Source organism: Gobio gobio (genome assembly GCF_949357685.1).
Source record: "Gobio gobio genome assembly, chromosome: 14".
Lineage (NCBI taxonomy): Eukaryota > Metazoa > Chordata > Actinopteri > Cypriniformes > Gobionidae > Gobio > Gobio gobio.
In genome coordinates, this window is record NC_137107.1 from 2305960 (window position 1) to 2320301 (window position 14342).

A 14342-nucleotide genomic window follows, 5' to 3' on the forward strand; every position below is an offset into this window, starting at 1 on the left:
TGTTAATAAAGACCTTCTGAAGCCAATCAATGCGTTTGTGAAAGAAAAATATCCATATTTAAAACTTTATCAAGTAAACTTTCGACCGATCGTCTTCCCTGTTCAGTTTATGGAGACAATCCAACGCTCTCCATTGACTTTGCATTGCGTGAGGCGCATCCTTGTCATTTCGGACTTATAACAAAAAACAGAACAATGTCTAAAAGCTGATATGTGACAAAGTGTACAGCAAACAAGCTAAACAACACAGAAATAAGTTTTTATAAGCTGTCGACCCAAAAAAACTAAAAAAAATAAAATAAAAAAAAAGAGTTTAAGGAGACAAAAGTGGATAAAGGCAGTAAAACGTGACGCTTCAGCTGAAGAATGGGTAAGTTTTGGGGATCCTGACACTCAGTGTGTGTGTGTGTGTGTGTGTGTGTGTGTGTGTGTGTGTGTGTGTGTGTGTGTGTGTGTGTGTGTGTGCAGTAAATATGTTGTCACTGTTAAGTCAAATATCCAAATGTCAGTTTTATATATGATATTTCCTGTCTCTGATGACGTTCTCCTCTAGTGTGTGTAGTTCTCAGTGTAATATAACGTGTCTCAATGGCCTGAATCCACTTTTTTGTCCTTAAACGCTCGTTTTTTGGGTCAATAGCTTATAAAAACGTCTGGGTTTTTGGTTGTGGGTTTTGTTTAGCTTGTTTGCTGTACACTTTGTCACATATCAGCTTTTAGACATTGCTCTGTTTTTTTGATAAGTCTGAAATGACAATGATGCGCCTCACGCAATGCAGAGTCAATGGAGAGCGCTGGATTGGTTCCCCCCGGTGGGCGTGGCCTAAACACGCTCTGTCTCTATAGAGGAGAAAGCCCAGCTATCGTGAGCCGCTCACCTTGATCATGGCGTACTCCGGCTCGTAGGTGTCGTCCCACAGGTCCTGCTCGTAGTAATAGAGCCCGTCGTTGATGACCTTGACCAGTTCGCTGGTGAGTTTGGAGCGGGAGGTGTGGTTCCCAGTGCGGTCTCCTCCAGGGTGCTTGCGCAGGTATGGCGGCGTCTGGGTGACGATGAGGATCTTGTTGACGTCTCGATCGTCGATCTCACAGTCCGAGTCTTCATCCGACCAGTCGGTGAAGGTGTTGCGGCGGCCGTCGATCTGCTCCATCTCCTCATCGAACATGAAGTCCAGCTCCTCCGGCTCCTCCGGCTCCTCTCCGGACCCAGGGGCGGTTTGAGCGGGCGTCCGCACCGCCTCCGCTTTCTGCAAAAGAGCCCGCAGGTCACCAGAGGGGTCATTATGCTACACACATAAGAAGAAGAACAGTTAACACTCAGCAGGACATCAACATACTAAAGTATAAAGTCTAGCGTCGATAGTAGGGATGCCACAATTCTCAATATAATATTAGGGCCCTATGATTTCCACGATCACGGAATCGGCATATTAAAGGGTTAGTTCACCCAAAACTGTAAATTGTGTGATTAATGACTGAGCCTCATGTGGTTGGACACCCGTCAGACCTCCGTTCATCTTCAGACACAAATGAAGATATTTTAGTGTAAATCTGATGCTCTGAAAGGCCTCCATTGGCTCAACTTTACACTCTCAAGACCCTTAAAAGACACTAAAGACTAAAGTTACAAAGTCCATCTCACTACAGCGGCTCTACAATAACTTTATGAAGACGAGAATAGTTTTTGTGCGCAAAAAAAACCCTAAATAACGACTTATATAGTGATGACATTATTTACTCACTCTAATATTGTTCCAAACCTGTGTTCATTTCTCGATGACAGAATTTTCATTTTTGAGTGAACTATCCCTTTAATGTTAATACAACAACAAAAGACAAAGAGAAAATCACTCACTGCTCTTGACTGAAGAACTAATACAGCAGCTTTAATAAGAATAATGTATATTTTATAGTGAAGTCTGTGTAGTGTTTTATTTTTACATTTATTCATTAAATCTCATACTTAAATGCTGCTGTACAGCTCTGAGCTGCCAGTGTAAATCTTTATATATATTTATTTTATATTATACAAATACACTAGGAATGTGTACAAGGGTTTTTTAAAGTAAAGTTTTAAGTTTAAGTAAGGCTTTTCAATTCTTTTAAGTAAAATAAAGAAAGAGTATTGCAATTAAACTAGTCTTTTTTTCTCTTTAACCTAAGAATAGAATAGCAAAAAACTGATGTGACAAGCCATCAGAACCGAACCGAACCGAACCGAAAACCGTGGTTAAAAACCGAGGTGTGTATTGAACCGTGGACTAACTGTATTGTTGCATCCCTAGTGATGGACTAGAAGCAGAAGGCGATGGTCTTCTCACCTTGGGTCGAGCTGGTGAAGGCCTAGGCCTCTTCTTGACCTCGATCCATGACTCTGAGTCCAGATCCGGCAGGCTGGCCGACAGCCCCTTGGGCATCAGCTTCAGGTTGCTCACCTCGTCTGACTTGTGGTGCACAGGTGTGGACGACCTCTGAGAGCCTGTGGAGGTCAAACACTCAGTCAGAAGGGCCCTCTGCACCCGCTCAGGGCTCTTTACCTGGAGTCCGCGCTCACCTGTGTGTTTGTCCACTATGTTCCTGGGGATGAACTCTGGGCAGTTGATGAACTGAGAGAAATCCGTCTGCGACTGGTCGGGCAAAGCCAGGCCGGGCAGGGGCCATTTATCCGGCTCTTCCTTGCAGCGGATCTTCATATCAATGATATCCACCACTTTACTGTCCTTCAGGGCCTGAGAGAAGAGCAGACATGAGTTAGCACTAGTGTTAGACCGATATATCGGCCGGTATTTTTACGTGTATCGGCCGATATAAGGCTGCTGCGTTCGCCGATATTTGTGATTTTTACGTGTATCGGCCGATATAAGGCTGCTGCGTTCGCCGATATTTGTGATTTTTACGTGTATCGGCCGATATAAGGCTGCTGCGTTCGCCGATATTTGTGATTTTTACGTGTGTCGGCCGATATAAGGCTGCTGCGTTTGCCAATATTTTTTCCCAGCATTATTTCCAGACAGGCGTCCACAGGGCAGCTCTCACCGTCTTCAAACTCTCTCGCTCTCCCTCGCGCATATTAATCAAAATCAGTTGAGAATTGACACGATGGTAAAGGTGGAAAGACTGAAGTTTCACGTGGAGCATTGGGAGATTTTCTCCTGAATTACCGCTGGTGTTGCTCTACAAGAGATTCAGTGAAGTGCACCTACACTCTAAACAATGCTGGGTTAAAAATAACCCAAGTTGGGTTGAAAATGGACTAACCCATCAATTGGGTTGTTTTAAGCAAACATTTAACCCAACCACTGGGTCAAAACTACCCAATTGCTGGGTTAGTCCATATTCAACCCAACTTGGGTTATTTTTAACCCAGCATTTTTTAGAGTGTAGCCATTAAATGACTAGGTTGTGAATAGTTGTAAATGAAGTATAGTGCAGTCAGTGTGCACTTTATTATGCTGCTCGCTTGTTGATACTGTGCGCAATAGTGTCATTATTTTATTTATTCTTAAATGTTTATTTTCAGAATTTATTTTCACCACTGAACTCTTTTTTCTTGTTCTACCTCACCTGTTTTTACGATTTGTTAAATATAGTTTTTTTTTTAGTTCAATAAATGTTCCTTCTTTAAATTGTAAGTTTTAAATTATCATCATCAGTGTTGGGGGTAACGCATTACAAGCAACTTGTAATTTTGTAACTTGTAAATAGTTATGTAATATCACTTTTTCCAAGTAACTAGTAAAGTAACGCATTACTTTTCAAAATTACAATAAAATATCTGAGTTACTTTTTCACATTAATTTGACTGACAGCTCATGTTGAGTTAGTGCAGAGGTGTGTGTGTGTGTGTGTGTGTGTGTGTGTGTGTGTGTGTGTGTGTGTGTGTGTGTGTGTGTGTGTGTGTGTGTGTGTGTGTGTGTGTGTGTGTGTGTGAACATGAGGGTTATTGTAGTTCTAGACTAAATGTGAGCATTTATTTATCTCACTTGCACAGTAAAGATTCTGTCCTCCTCAAAATGAATAAAATCAGTCAAATGCTAAATCAGATAATATAAGCAAACCTCCAATAATTAAATGTTAAATAAAACAACTATTTTTATGCATAATCTACCTTTATATTTAATTGACCAATGTCTTGCTGCTGACCTTTGATGATGAAAATTACTAGATTTATTGTTTTTATTGGTGTAACTTTTTTCTCCTGCATCTATTCTCCATTATCCAGAGCTGCGCCCTCTAGTGTTCATGAGGGAATCTGCATCTTTACCTCAGCCTGGGGCGCATTATTTACATTTGGGTATGAAGAGGTCTTTACCATTACACAAAAATATAACTTTATTGTTATAAACAAAAACAAAAACAAGCCCAGGTGAGAAAAAGTAGCGCAAAAGTAACGTAACGCATTACTTTTCTTAAAAAGTAACTCAATTAGTTACTTTTTAAGGGAGTAACGCAATATTGTAAAGCATTACTTTTCAAAGTAACTTTCCCCAACACTGATCATCATGTAATTTTTATGTTGTAAATTGAGGGAGCAAAAGCAGTATCGGCTCCAAATATCAGCTCAAGAAAATCGGCAGCTCGTATCGCTCATCGGCTAAAGCTGAGGAAAAAAAAAAAACGGTATTGGCACTAAAAAAACTCGATATGTGCCGACCCCTAGCAGAGGAACGGACCTCGAGGATGAGGCTGACGTCTGTGGTGAGGGCCTGAACGCGGTGGAAGCTGGCGATCAGAGCCACCGGCAGGAAGCCCTCCTGATCCATCTTCCTGCGCAGGAAGAAGTCCCGCTCCAGATTATCAATGCTGAAGTAGTACTCACTGCGGGAACACAACACATCAACACCACAGATGTTTAAAGTACTAGACACACAGACTTGAGGAAAAGTACAAGTTCCTTATCAAAAAAGTGACTTGAGTAGAAGTTGCTCTTTAAGCACCACACTTAAGTAGAAGTACTAAAGTATTCAACATTTTTTGTACTTAAGTATTGCAAGTAGTTTATTTTAAAATGTACTACTCAAGTACTGAAAGTAAAAGTACAAGTGTTATGTAGTTATTAAAGAAAGTAGTCAAAAGTTTGAACATCATATTGTTTTTATTATTTCAAATGATTAACCTAAAGGACAATCACAATGTTGGTAGGTAATTTTTCTACATATTGTCATATAAATAACCTGAAAATACTGTAGTTCATTAAGATTAAATCTTACTATAACCACTCTTACTAAAAAAAATATGGTAAGCACACTTATATTCTCATTTCAAGAGGAGTTCTGAGTAAATCATTTGTTTGTAACACTTTACAATATGGTTTGAGTTGTTAACATTACATTAGTTAATGTATTAGACTAATAACTAACATGACCTAACCATGATCAATACATTTGTTACTGTATTTATTAATCTTAGTTAATAAAAATACAGCTGTTCATTGTTTGTATATGTTACTTCACAGTTCGTGTTGTTTTAGAGACAGTGAATCGCTCTCTCAAAAGATATCGGAGTAAAAGTATTAAACTCATCGAAAATATGTACTGAAGTAAAAGTGGAAAAAATAATAAAATTAAAGACCTGTTTAAAATGATTTAGAACCTAAAACAGAATACTTCAGCAAATGTAAGAGTTTTTAAGGCCTAAAATGTAGATGTTAAAGTCATAACTCCAGGTGTTACTCACATCTGCCTCTTGATGTAGTCCTTGAGCAGGTCATGGTCCACAGTGTAGAGGTCATTACTGCTCATGTTGTCGTAATAGTAGGTCACCGTGCTGTTGAACTTCTGACCGCAGGCTCCATCCTTCCCTTCGAAGCCTTTATAACCGTAGTAATCATAATGACCTGATGACACAAGCAAAACATCACACTCCTCTCCCAAAGAGACCATCCATTCTGAACTGAAACCAGCTGTCAGTCACACTTCCTGCTGAACCGGTGTAACTATGCAGCTCATTAGCATAATTCCCGCCTCTGGTTGTGATTGGCTGAGCAGCGTCTCTTAGCCCCGCCCTCACTCACTGTAGTCGTTTGGTTGGTGTTGCTCATGTGGAGAAGACGCTGTTTTCTGCTGAGATGGAGACGGTCAAACCCACACCATCAGGGGCCGGTTGCAGAAACTGCTTACACTAGTCTTAAAAGTTAGTCGTCTATTTTTTCCTTCAAGACTGTTCCTAACTTTTTAAAGTCAGTTACATAAAAAGTTAGATTGGTCTAATTTGAATCAGAAAAGTAAGACGGATTACCTCTTGACTAATTGCTAGTGTTTCAAATTAGTTCTTAAGACACAGTCTAAACATAATGGCTAAGTTTATGCAACTGGCCCCAGTACTGTTCGCATCACTAATGAGCGCTTGCTTTCGGACCAATCACAGCAGAGCAGCTCTCAGAGAGGCGGGGCTTAGAGAGACTGAAGCGTTTCAGACACTGAGAGAAGAGCGCTTTTAAAGGGTTAGTTCACCCAAAAATGTAAATTGTGTCATTAATGACTGAGCCTCATGTGGTTGGACACCCGTCAGACCTCCGTTCATCTTCAGACACAAATGAAGATATTTTAGTGTAAATCTGATGCTCTGAAAGGCCTCCATTGGCTCAACTTTACACTCTCAAGACCCTTAAAAGACACTAAAGACTAAAGTTACAAAGTCCATCTCACTACAGCGGCTCTACAATAACTTTATGAAGACGAGAATAGTTTCTGTGCGCAAAAAACCCCTAAATAACGACTTATATAGTGATGACGATTTCAAAACACGGCATCTGAAGCTTCGAAGCGTTATGAATCAGTGAGTCGATTCAGCGGTTCAGAGCGTAATGAATCAGTGAGTTGATTCATGATTCGGATCGCGTGTCAAACCGCTGAATCAACTCACTGATTCATAACGCTCTGAAGCTTCATGAGGCCGTGTTTTGAAATCGTCATCTCTATATAAGTCGTTAGTTAGGGTTTTTTTGTCTTCATAAAGTTATTGTAGAGCCGCTTTAGTGAGATGGACTTTGTAACTTTAGCCTTTAGTGTCTTTTAAGGGTCTTGAGAGTGTAAAGTTGAGCCAATGGAGGCCTTTCAGAGCATCAGATTTACACTAAAATATCTTCATTTGTGTCTGAAGATGAACGGAGGTCTGACGGTTTACAGTTTTGGGTGAACTAACGCTTTAAAGTGTGTGTGAACTTTGATGCATGTTGGAGGAGACTTTGCATAATAGGGGCACTTTTTCAAATTGCATCAATTTTTAATGGGTTTTATCTCTCTATATATAAATGGTGTAATATCATATATATTGGCCCCACTGGCCCCATACTGGTCCCAATGGCAGGCTGACTCCCTGAAGCACTGCTGTTTGTGTGATCAGTGTGTGTGTGTGTGAGATCGCTGTCAGCCTAAGGCCTGTACCTCCTCTGCCTCCTCTTCCTCGGCCCCGGCCCCGTCCCCGTCCTCGGCCCCGGCCCCTGACAGCCGCTCTGTAGGGCGCGCCCTCGCTCTTCACACTCGACACCTCATCATGGTCATCTCTCAGCTCCTGCTCGAACTTCCCACTGTGCCAATCTGCACACACACACACACACACACACACGTGTCAAGAGTGCAAGTAGTTTGATAATGTTGTGATCTTCCCCGTGTCCTATTCTTTGAAGACTGATTCTCAATGATCAGGGTTCTTGCAGGTTTCAGCAAGTCACATTTAAGACCTTTTTAAAGGTCCTGTTCTTCGTGATCCCATTGTTCAAACTTTAGTTAGTGTGTAATGTTGCTGTTAGAGCATAAATAATACCTGTAAAATTATAAAGCTCAAAGTTCAATGCCAAGCGAGATATTTTATTTGACAGAAGTTCCCTTTCAGAGCCTACAGTGAACGGCTGGTTTGTTCTACATCCTGTATATCCTGCTTTAATGACGTCAGTAGAGCAGTTTGATGACTAAACTCCGCCCACAAGCGTACGCGAAAAAGGGGGCGTGGTCTTGTTGCTCCCGCGTGGGGAAGAGGAAGTGATGCGTTTGTATAGTGTGTCGCCATGTCGTCGAGACGCTGTTATTTTCATCCCGGAGTCAAGTCACCTTTGTTTGGCTTTCCCAGGGCCGCTGTAATTAGAGATCATTGAGCGCATGCATCCCCGTTATGGTGAGAGGCGCGACCTTTCCGGTAACGTGTGCTAAGCTGCTGTCGAATCACAACACGGGAACCGCTGGCCCAATCAGAACTCGTTACGTGTTTCTGAAGGAGGGACTTCATAGAACAGGGAAATCTTTCAAGCCGTTTTGAGGGCAGTGAAAACAGCGGTACACAGATCAGTAAATTGTGTGAAAAATACTGTGTTTTTTTACACGCGAAACATGAACACATGTTATATTGCACACTGTAAACACAATCAAAGCTTCAAAAAAACACGAAGAACGGGACCTTTAAGACATTAAGACCATATAGATTGATATTTAAGACCTATACGACGCACAGGGGCGCAACTACCCAGTGCCAGAGGGGTCTGCAGCAACAACTTTGGCGCCTGTTTTTTACCTGTTAATATGCAGACAGCCTATGACTAAAAATCATTAGAAGGTCTAAAGATTAAAAAATCTGTGCTTTTTATCTGTGATATCAATTTCTTAAAGTCTATGTATTTAATATGAAATATGAGTCTCAAATGCATCCACTGTAGGGGAAAAAATACATTGGAGAAAAACATAAGGATTGTCATATAAATTTATTTAGAGAGAAGTATTATTTTTCATATTTGTTACCCAAACTTTCATTCATACTGAAGCCAGAGGGCGCCCTCGAGCAGAAACTCCACATTAGCCTCAGAGAAGTCATCGTTAGCCCTAATGTGAAGCTAGCGATGAAGGATAAACTGAAGATAGAAACGCTTTGACTGATGAAACGACTGCATCAAGATCTGGTGTATTTGAGTTCTTCAAGCCTTCACTATCTTCATAATAATAAGATGTGCAGTGCTGATTGAGTTTATCACTGTAGAGAATAATAGAAAACAATGCTTGTCTGCCTCATTCTGTCCAACAAAATACAACATTATTAAACGTAGACGTATTTAGCGCGCAGGTATTTGCCTTTATCATGGGATTTGTAGTTTTATCAGCGCGTACAACACCAATATCCCCCAGAAAGAACTACAACACACGCCTAATAAAAGTCTCGAGCTCCATTTTGTCGTCTACGATTCGATACTTTTTTGCTACTGTGTAACGTTAATAACTTTCTGTGGCCAGCGTTTCTGGAAATGAACGAGGATAAAACCTTTTTTTTTTTTAGAGCTAACTAAATGAAATTTAAGACCTCGGATGAAAATCTGGCCGTTTTTAAGACGTTTTAATGCCTTAAATTATTTTTTTTTAATTTTAGACATTTTAAGACCCCGTTGGGAACCCTGAATAATAGATGCAGTTCATTTCATGTTGATCAAACACACAAACACGATTGATTTGCAAATATATATCAGTGTTTCCCTCAGATTAGAAACCAATTTGTGGTGGGTATCGTTCTCGATCTTGATTCAATATCATTTCATAAGTGTATAGCCTACTGTACATATAGAGCAAAATAAGTTTGACTTTTTAGCACTATTTTAATCTTTTCTTGGGTTAAATTATATTTGCTCACATTCATTAATATTCACTTGTGCGCTTATAAAGTATCATTAAAAATATTAGGATATAAGTTAACTATTTTAAAATGTCACATTTAAAGAAATCTAGGGTTTGATCATGTCTAAATATTTATTAAAATGCAAAAGCTAAAAATAAGTCAGCAGTTATGATCTGCAATTCTTTGAGCAACCAGACTAGACACATGTATATTTATTAAAGAGCCATGCAAGCACCTGGTGGATAACAAATGAACATTATTATTTTTCCAGCCACAGAATGTCTCTAATTTGCCGCTTTGCATTGGAATTCTCCATTTTAACCTTAATTACTACACTAATTGTAATAAATAATAAAAAATATTTTAACCTTTAATCGTCCCTCAAGTAGGGTTTACGTTTGAGGCCCTTGTGCTCAGATAGACCCCAAACCTTTTACAGAGCGATTGCATAAGGAAATATAATTTTTTTACATGGAAAACTATATATCATTTTTATTTACTTCTCAACTGTACATTTATGCTGTGTTTTTGTGGGTATTTGGTAGTTTTTTTACCTATTTACTGCACCAATACTTAACTATGTCCTAAATTGACTCATTAAAAATTATTTTTTTATGAAAAAAATCACTTGAATGATGATCTTAAATAAATATAAATAGTTTTTGGACATTGCTCAGTGTGTTAGGGATAGAATACCGCCATCTGTAGGTTTGTGGAAAAACTTTAGGAATTATAGTTAAAGAGAGAGAGAGAGAGAGAGAGAGAGTGAGAGTGAGAGTGAGAGTGAGAGTGAGAGTGAGAGTGAGAGAGAGAGAGAGAGAGAGAGAGAGAGAGAGAGAGAGAGAGAGAGAGCGAGAGCGAGAGCGAGAGCGAGAGCGAGAGCGAGAGAGAGACAGAGAGAGAGAGAGAGAGAGAGAGAGAGAGAGAGCGAGAGCGAGAGCGAGAGCGAGAGCGAGAGCGAGAGCGAGAGAGAGACAGAGAGAGAGAGAGAGAGAGAGAGAGAGAGAGAGAGAGAGAGAGCGAGAGCGAGAGCGAGAGCGAGAGAGAGAGAGAGAGAGAGAGAGTGCAATGAGCACATTATCCACTAGAGGTCCAGAGGGAAGTTATGCAGAAGTTAAGCTTTCATCTTTCTTTTATTTGCCCTTTTCCCCCTCTTTCTCATGATTGTTCATGTTGCATTTGTGCTCTAGTATTTGTCCTTCATTTATGTATGGAATTTTTTCAGATTTATGCCAGTTTTGTTGATTTTATTTGCCAGTTTCTATAAAAATGCTCTCTGTTGCAGTCACACACGTGTGTGTGTGTGTGTGTGTGTGTGTGTGTGTGTGTGTGTGTGTGTGTGTGTGTGTGTGTGTGTGTGTGTGTGTGTGTGTGTGTGTGTGCGAGACAGAAAGTTCGTTCTACTTTGTGTTTATGCTCTAGGACCAGATCTTGATATAAATGTGGACATTTTCAGATTTATACTGGATTTAGTTGATTTTTTTGGACAAAAAAAGTGAAAAAAATATTTTTTACACTTTCCCATTCATTTTCAATGTGGGGTCAATCTGACCATGAGGGACTTAAACAGTAAAACAATTTTACACACCTTTAGAACAACCAAATCAAGCCCAGATTGTTTGTGCATGTTTAGATAGATTATTTAGGAAAAGTCACAGAGTCTCATGGCCCTGAGATGAAGGGAACACTTTTAAAAATGGTTGCAGCTGGACCCCAAGGGATGATTAAGGGTTAAGTGGACCATAATTATTGCACAAATAGGCCTTTTTAGTACCAAAAGATATCCTCGAAATATTCAATAAATATTATTAAACTAAAATACAGAACATTTATTTAATTGAAAAATAGTTAAGGTGTATAGTCACATTAATGCACACATATAAAGGTTAAAAAGGAGATAATGAGTGTGTTTATGAATACCTCTGAGGTCATTCCTGTTGCCGGGCGGGATCCGGTGAGCATCAAACTGCCGTGTGTTATTCCGGGAGGCCGAGCGCTCGCGCGGACCTTCAGACTTCACCTCGATCATAAGAGGAACCCACTTGTGCTTATTTCCTACAACACATCATCATTAGTGCCTTCACACACACACTAAAAGAGCGCAGGAGAGGAATGAAGGGTTACACACCTCTCTTTTTGTTCCCGTTTTTCTGTGACTCCTCATCAGTGTTTTTCTCTTCTCCGGAGTCGTCTGATTTGGCTTTGAGGTTCTCTTTGCTCTCTTCATTTTCCCTCTTTCCCTTCGACTCGCGTTTGACCACGGGCTTCTTCACAACCTGACAGAAAAACACAAATCATGAACAGTGCGCGCGTTTCACTCACATCTGTGCCTAACAATAGATGTGCAGTGTGTTCAGATGATTAAAGGGTTAGTTCAGCCAAAAATGTAAATTGTGTCATTAATGACTGAGCCTCATGTGGTTGGACACCCGTCAGACCTCCGTTCATCTTCAGACACAAATGAAGATATTTTAGTGTAAATCTGATGCTCTGAAAGGCCTCCATTGGCTCAACTTTACACTCTCAAGACCCTTAAAAGACACTAAAGACTAAAGTTACAAAGTCCATCTCACTACAGCGGCTCTACAATAACTTTATGAAGACGAGAATAGTTTCTGTGTGCAAAAAAACCCTAAATAACGACTTATATAGTGATGACGATTTCAAAACACGGCATCATGAAGCTTCGAAGCGTTATGAATCAGTGAGTCGATTCAGCGGTTCAGAGCGTTATGAATCAGTGAGTCGATTCAGCAGTTCAGAGCGTTATGAATCAGTGAGTCGATTCAGCGGTTCAGAGTGTTATGAATCAGTGAGTCGATTCAGCGGTTCAGAGCGTTATGAATCAGTGAGTCGATTCAGCAGTTCAGAGCGTTATGGATCAGTGAGTCGATTCAGCAGTTCAGAGCGTTATGAATCAGTGAGTCGATTCAGTGGTTCAGAGCGTTATGAATCAGTGAGTCGAATGATGATTCGGATTGCGTGTCAAACTGCTGAATCGACTCACTGATTCATAACGCTCTGAACCGCTGAATCGACTCACTGATTCATAACGCTTCAAAGCTTCATGATGCCGTGTTTTGAAATCGTCATCACTATATAAGTCGTTATTTAGGGTGTTTTTGCGCACAGAAACTATTCTCGTCTTCATAAAGTTATTGTAGAGCCGCTGTAGTGAGATGGACTTTGTAACTTTAGTCTTTAGTGTCTTTTAAGGGTCTTGAGAGTGTAAAGTTGAGCCAATGGAGGCCTTTCAGAGCATCAGATTTACACTAAAATATCTTCATTTGTGTCTGAAGATGAACGGAGGTCTGACGGGTGTCCAACCACATGAGGCTCAGTCATTAATCACACAATTTACAGTTTTGGGTGAACTAACCCTTTAAATGGTGTAACAAGCGCTTGAGGTCTCAGAGCCTGAAGGTGGCGCTGTTGTGCGTTCCACATTTATGCCAGTTGTGAGTGTTTTCTGTACGGTGTTTATACTGTAATGTGTTGTGTCTGAATCTGAATGAGCTCCTGCACACACATTTCAAAATAAAAGTCCTGTGTGTTTCAGGCTCGTTTATTATACAAGTTATTATTATTTGGCTACACAAACTGTGAACTCTCGTATCTTCTGTCAGGTTGGGAAAAAAGTCTTTATAAAGACAATTTTAAAGACTACAGATGAACTGAAAATCTAACCCTACCCCCCTAAAGGACATTTTGCACATGTCGTAAAACAAGCGCAAACAGGCAAGCATGACCGGCGTGGATAGAGGTGTGTAAATGTGTGCATGTCCGAGTGATCTGGCACAGATGAGAAACACATTCACTTAGACTGGACATGGTTTACCGCTCTCTTACCTGAACTTCCTTCGTCGCAATCTCTCCAGGCGTCGGCCAGTTGTTAGCATCTCCAAAATCCCCCACCTTCAAAAACATGTGCGTGTTAAACCCGTTTGACCACAACAGCAGACTCGCCATCACACTCAGAGCCCAGAAGACCAGTAATCAATAGGGGTGCACGAATACAATCTTTAACAGTTAACAGCTTGTGTTTCTGACAGCCAATCAGAATCCCGAGACGGACGCCAGAACTGCAGTGTTTATAATAAGCGAGTGATATCGTGTGGAGGCTGATATAGTTATCGTGAACGGACCTTAAGGGATTTTCTTCAGTGAATGTTAGTGTTAAGGCCTGTACACACCGGGACGAATATCGCGCGCGCTTATCGCCAGCGTTTTTCGTGCCGTTTTTCGGCGCGTCTTGAGTGTTCACACCCAAGCGATTTCCACTGGCGCTGCGCCGAGTGAACGTGCACATTCAGTCGATGCGCTCCCGGTACACAAGATGGCGCTGCGGCACTTTAAGCCTCTGACACTCGCTTGTCACACAGAAGAAGAAGAGAGACAGTATTTACGTGCTTGCCAAAACCATAGACATATTATGTATATGGACAAAACCATTCACACACTTTTTGCTAACTGGCAAGCAGCATTAGCAGTTCATCTTCTTCTTTGTCTACTTACTACTTCTTCGTCGTATCAGTGTGTGCTCGGCAAGAGCGTTTTGTGCTTGAGCGCCACCAAGTCGTGTTTTACTGTCACTTCAGCAGCTCCAGGCACGTGAACAAAAGCGCGGATCTCATTGGTCGGACAGTTTTTTACGCGCCGCGTCAAAATAAAAAAACGAACCCGAGGCGTTTTTTTTAAAAATGACGCTTTTACGCCTGGCGTTTTGCGCGTCGGTGTGAACACTCACATTG

The 14342-nt window shown here is 40.8% G+C and overlaps 1 protein-coding gene across 3 annotated transcripts in view; it reads right to left on the reverse strand.

Moving 5' to 3' along the window:
• The window catches only part of larp1 (La ribonucleoprotein 1, translational regulator), a 44598-nt gene that overhangs the window by 15958 nt on the left and 14298 nt on the right, over positions 1 to 14342 (reverse strand). The window contains exons 3-11 of one of the 3 annotated variants that reach the window (XM_079834201.1): positions 13441 to 13506; positions 11720 to 11867; positions 11512 to 11646; positions 7386 to 7538; positions 5677 to 5836; positions 4674 to 4818; positions 2555 to 2729; positions 2322 to 2479; positions 879 to 1286 (exon numbers count right to left, since the gene is read on the reverse strand). In XM_079834201.1, the coding sequence (XP_079690327.1) occupies positions 879 to 1286; positions 2322 to 2479; positions 2555 to 2729; positions 4674 to 4818; positions 5677 to 5836; positions 7386 to 7538; positions 11512 to 11646; positions 11720 to 11867; positions 13441 to 13506 (1548 nt within the window). Of the gene's footprint in view, positions 1 to 878; positions 1287 to 2321; positions 2730 to 4673; positions 4819 to 5676; positions 5837 to 7385; positions 7539 to 11511; positions 11647 to 11719; positions 11868 to 13440; positions 13507 to 14342 lie in introns of all 3 variants that reach the window. The other 2 variants (XM_079834202.1, XM_079834200.1) reach the window with 2 other exon arrangements.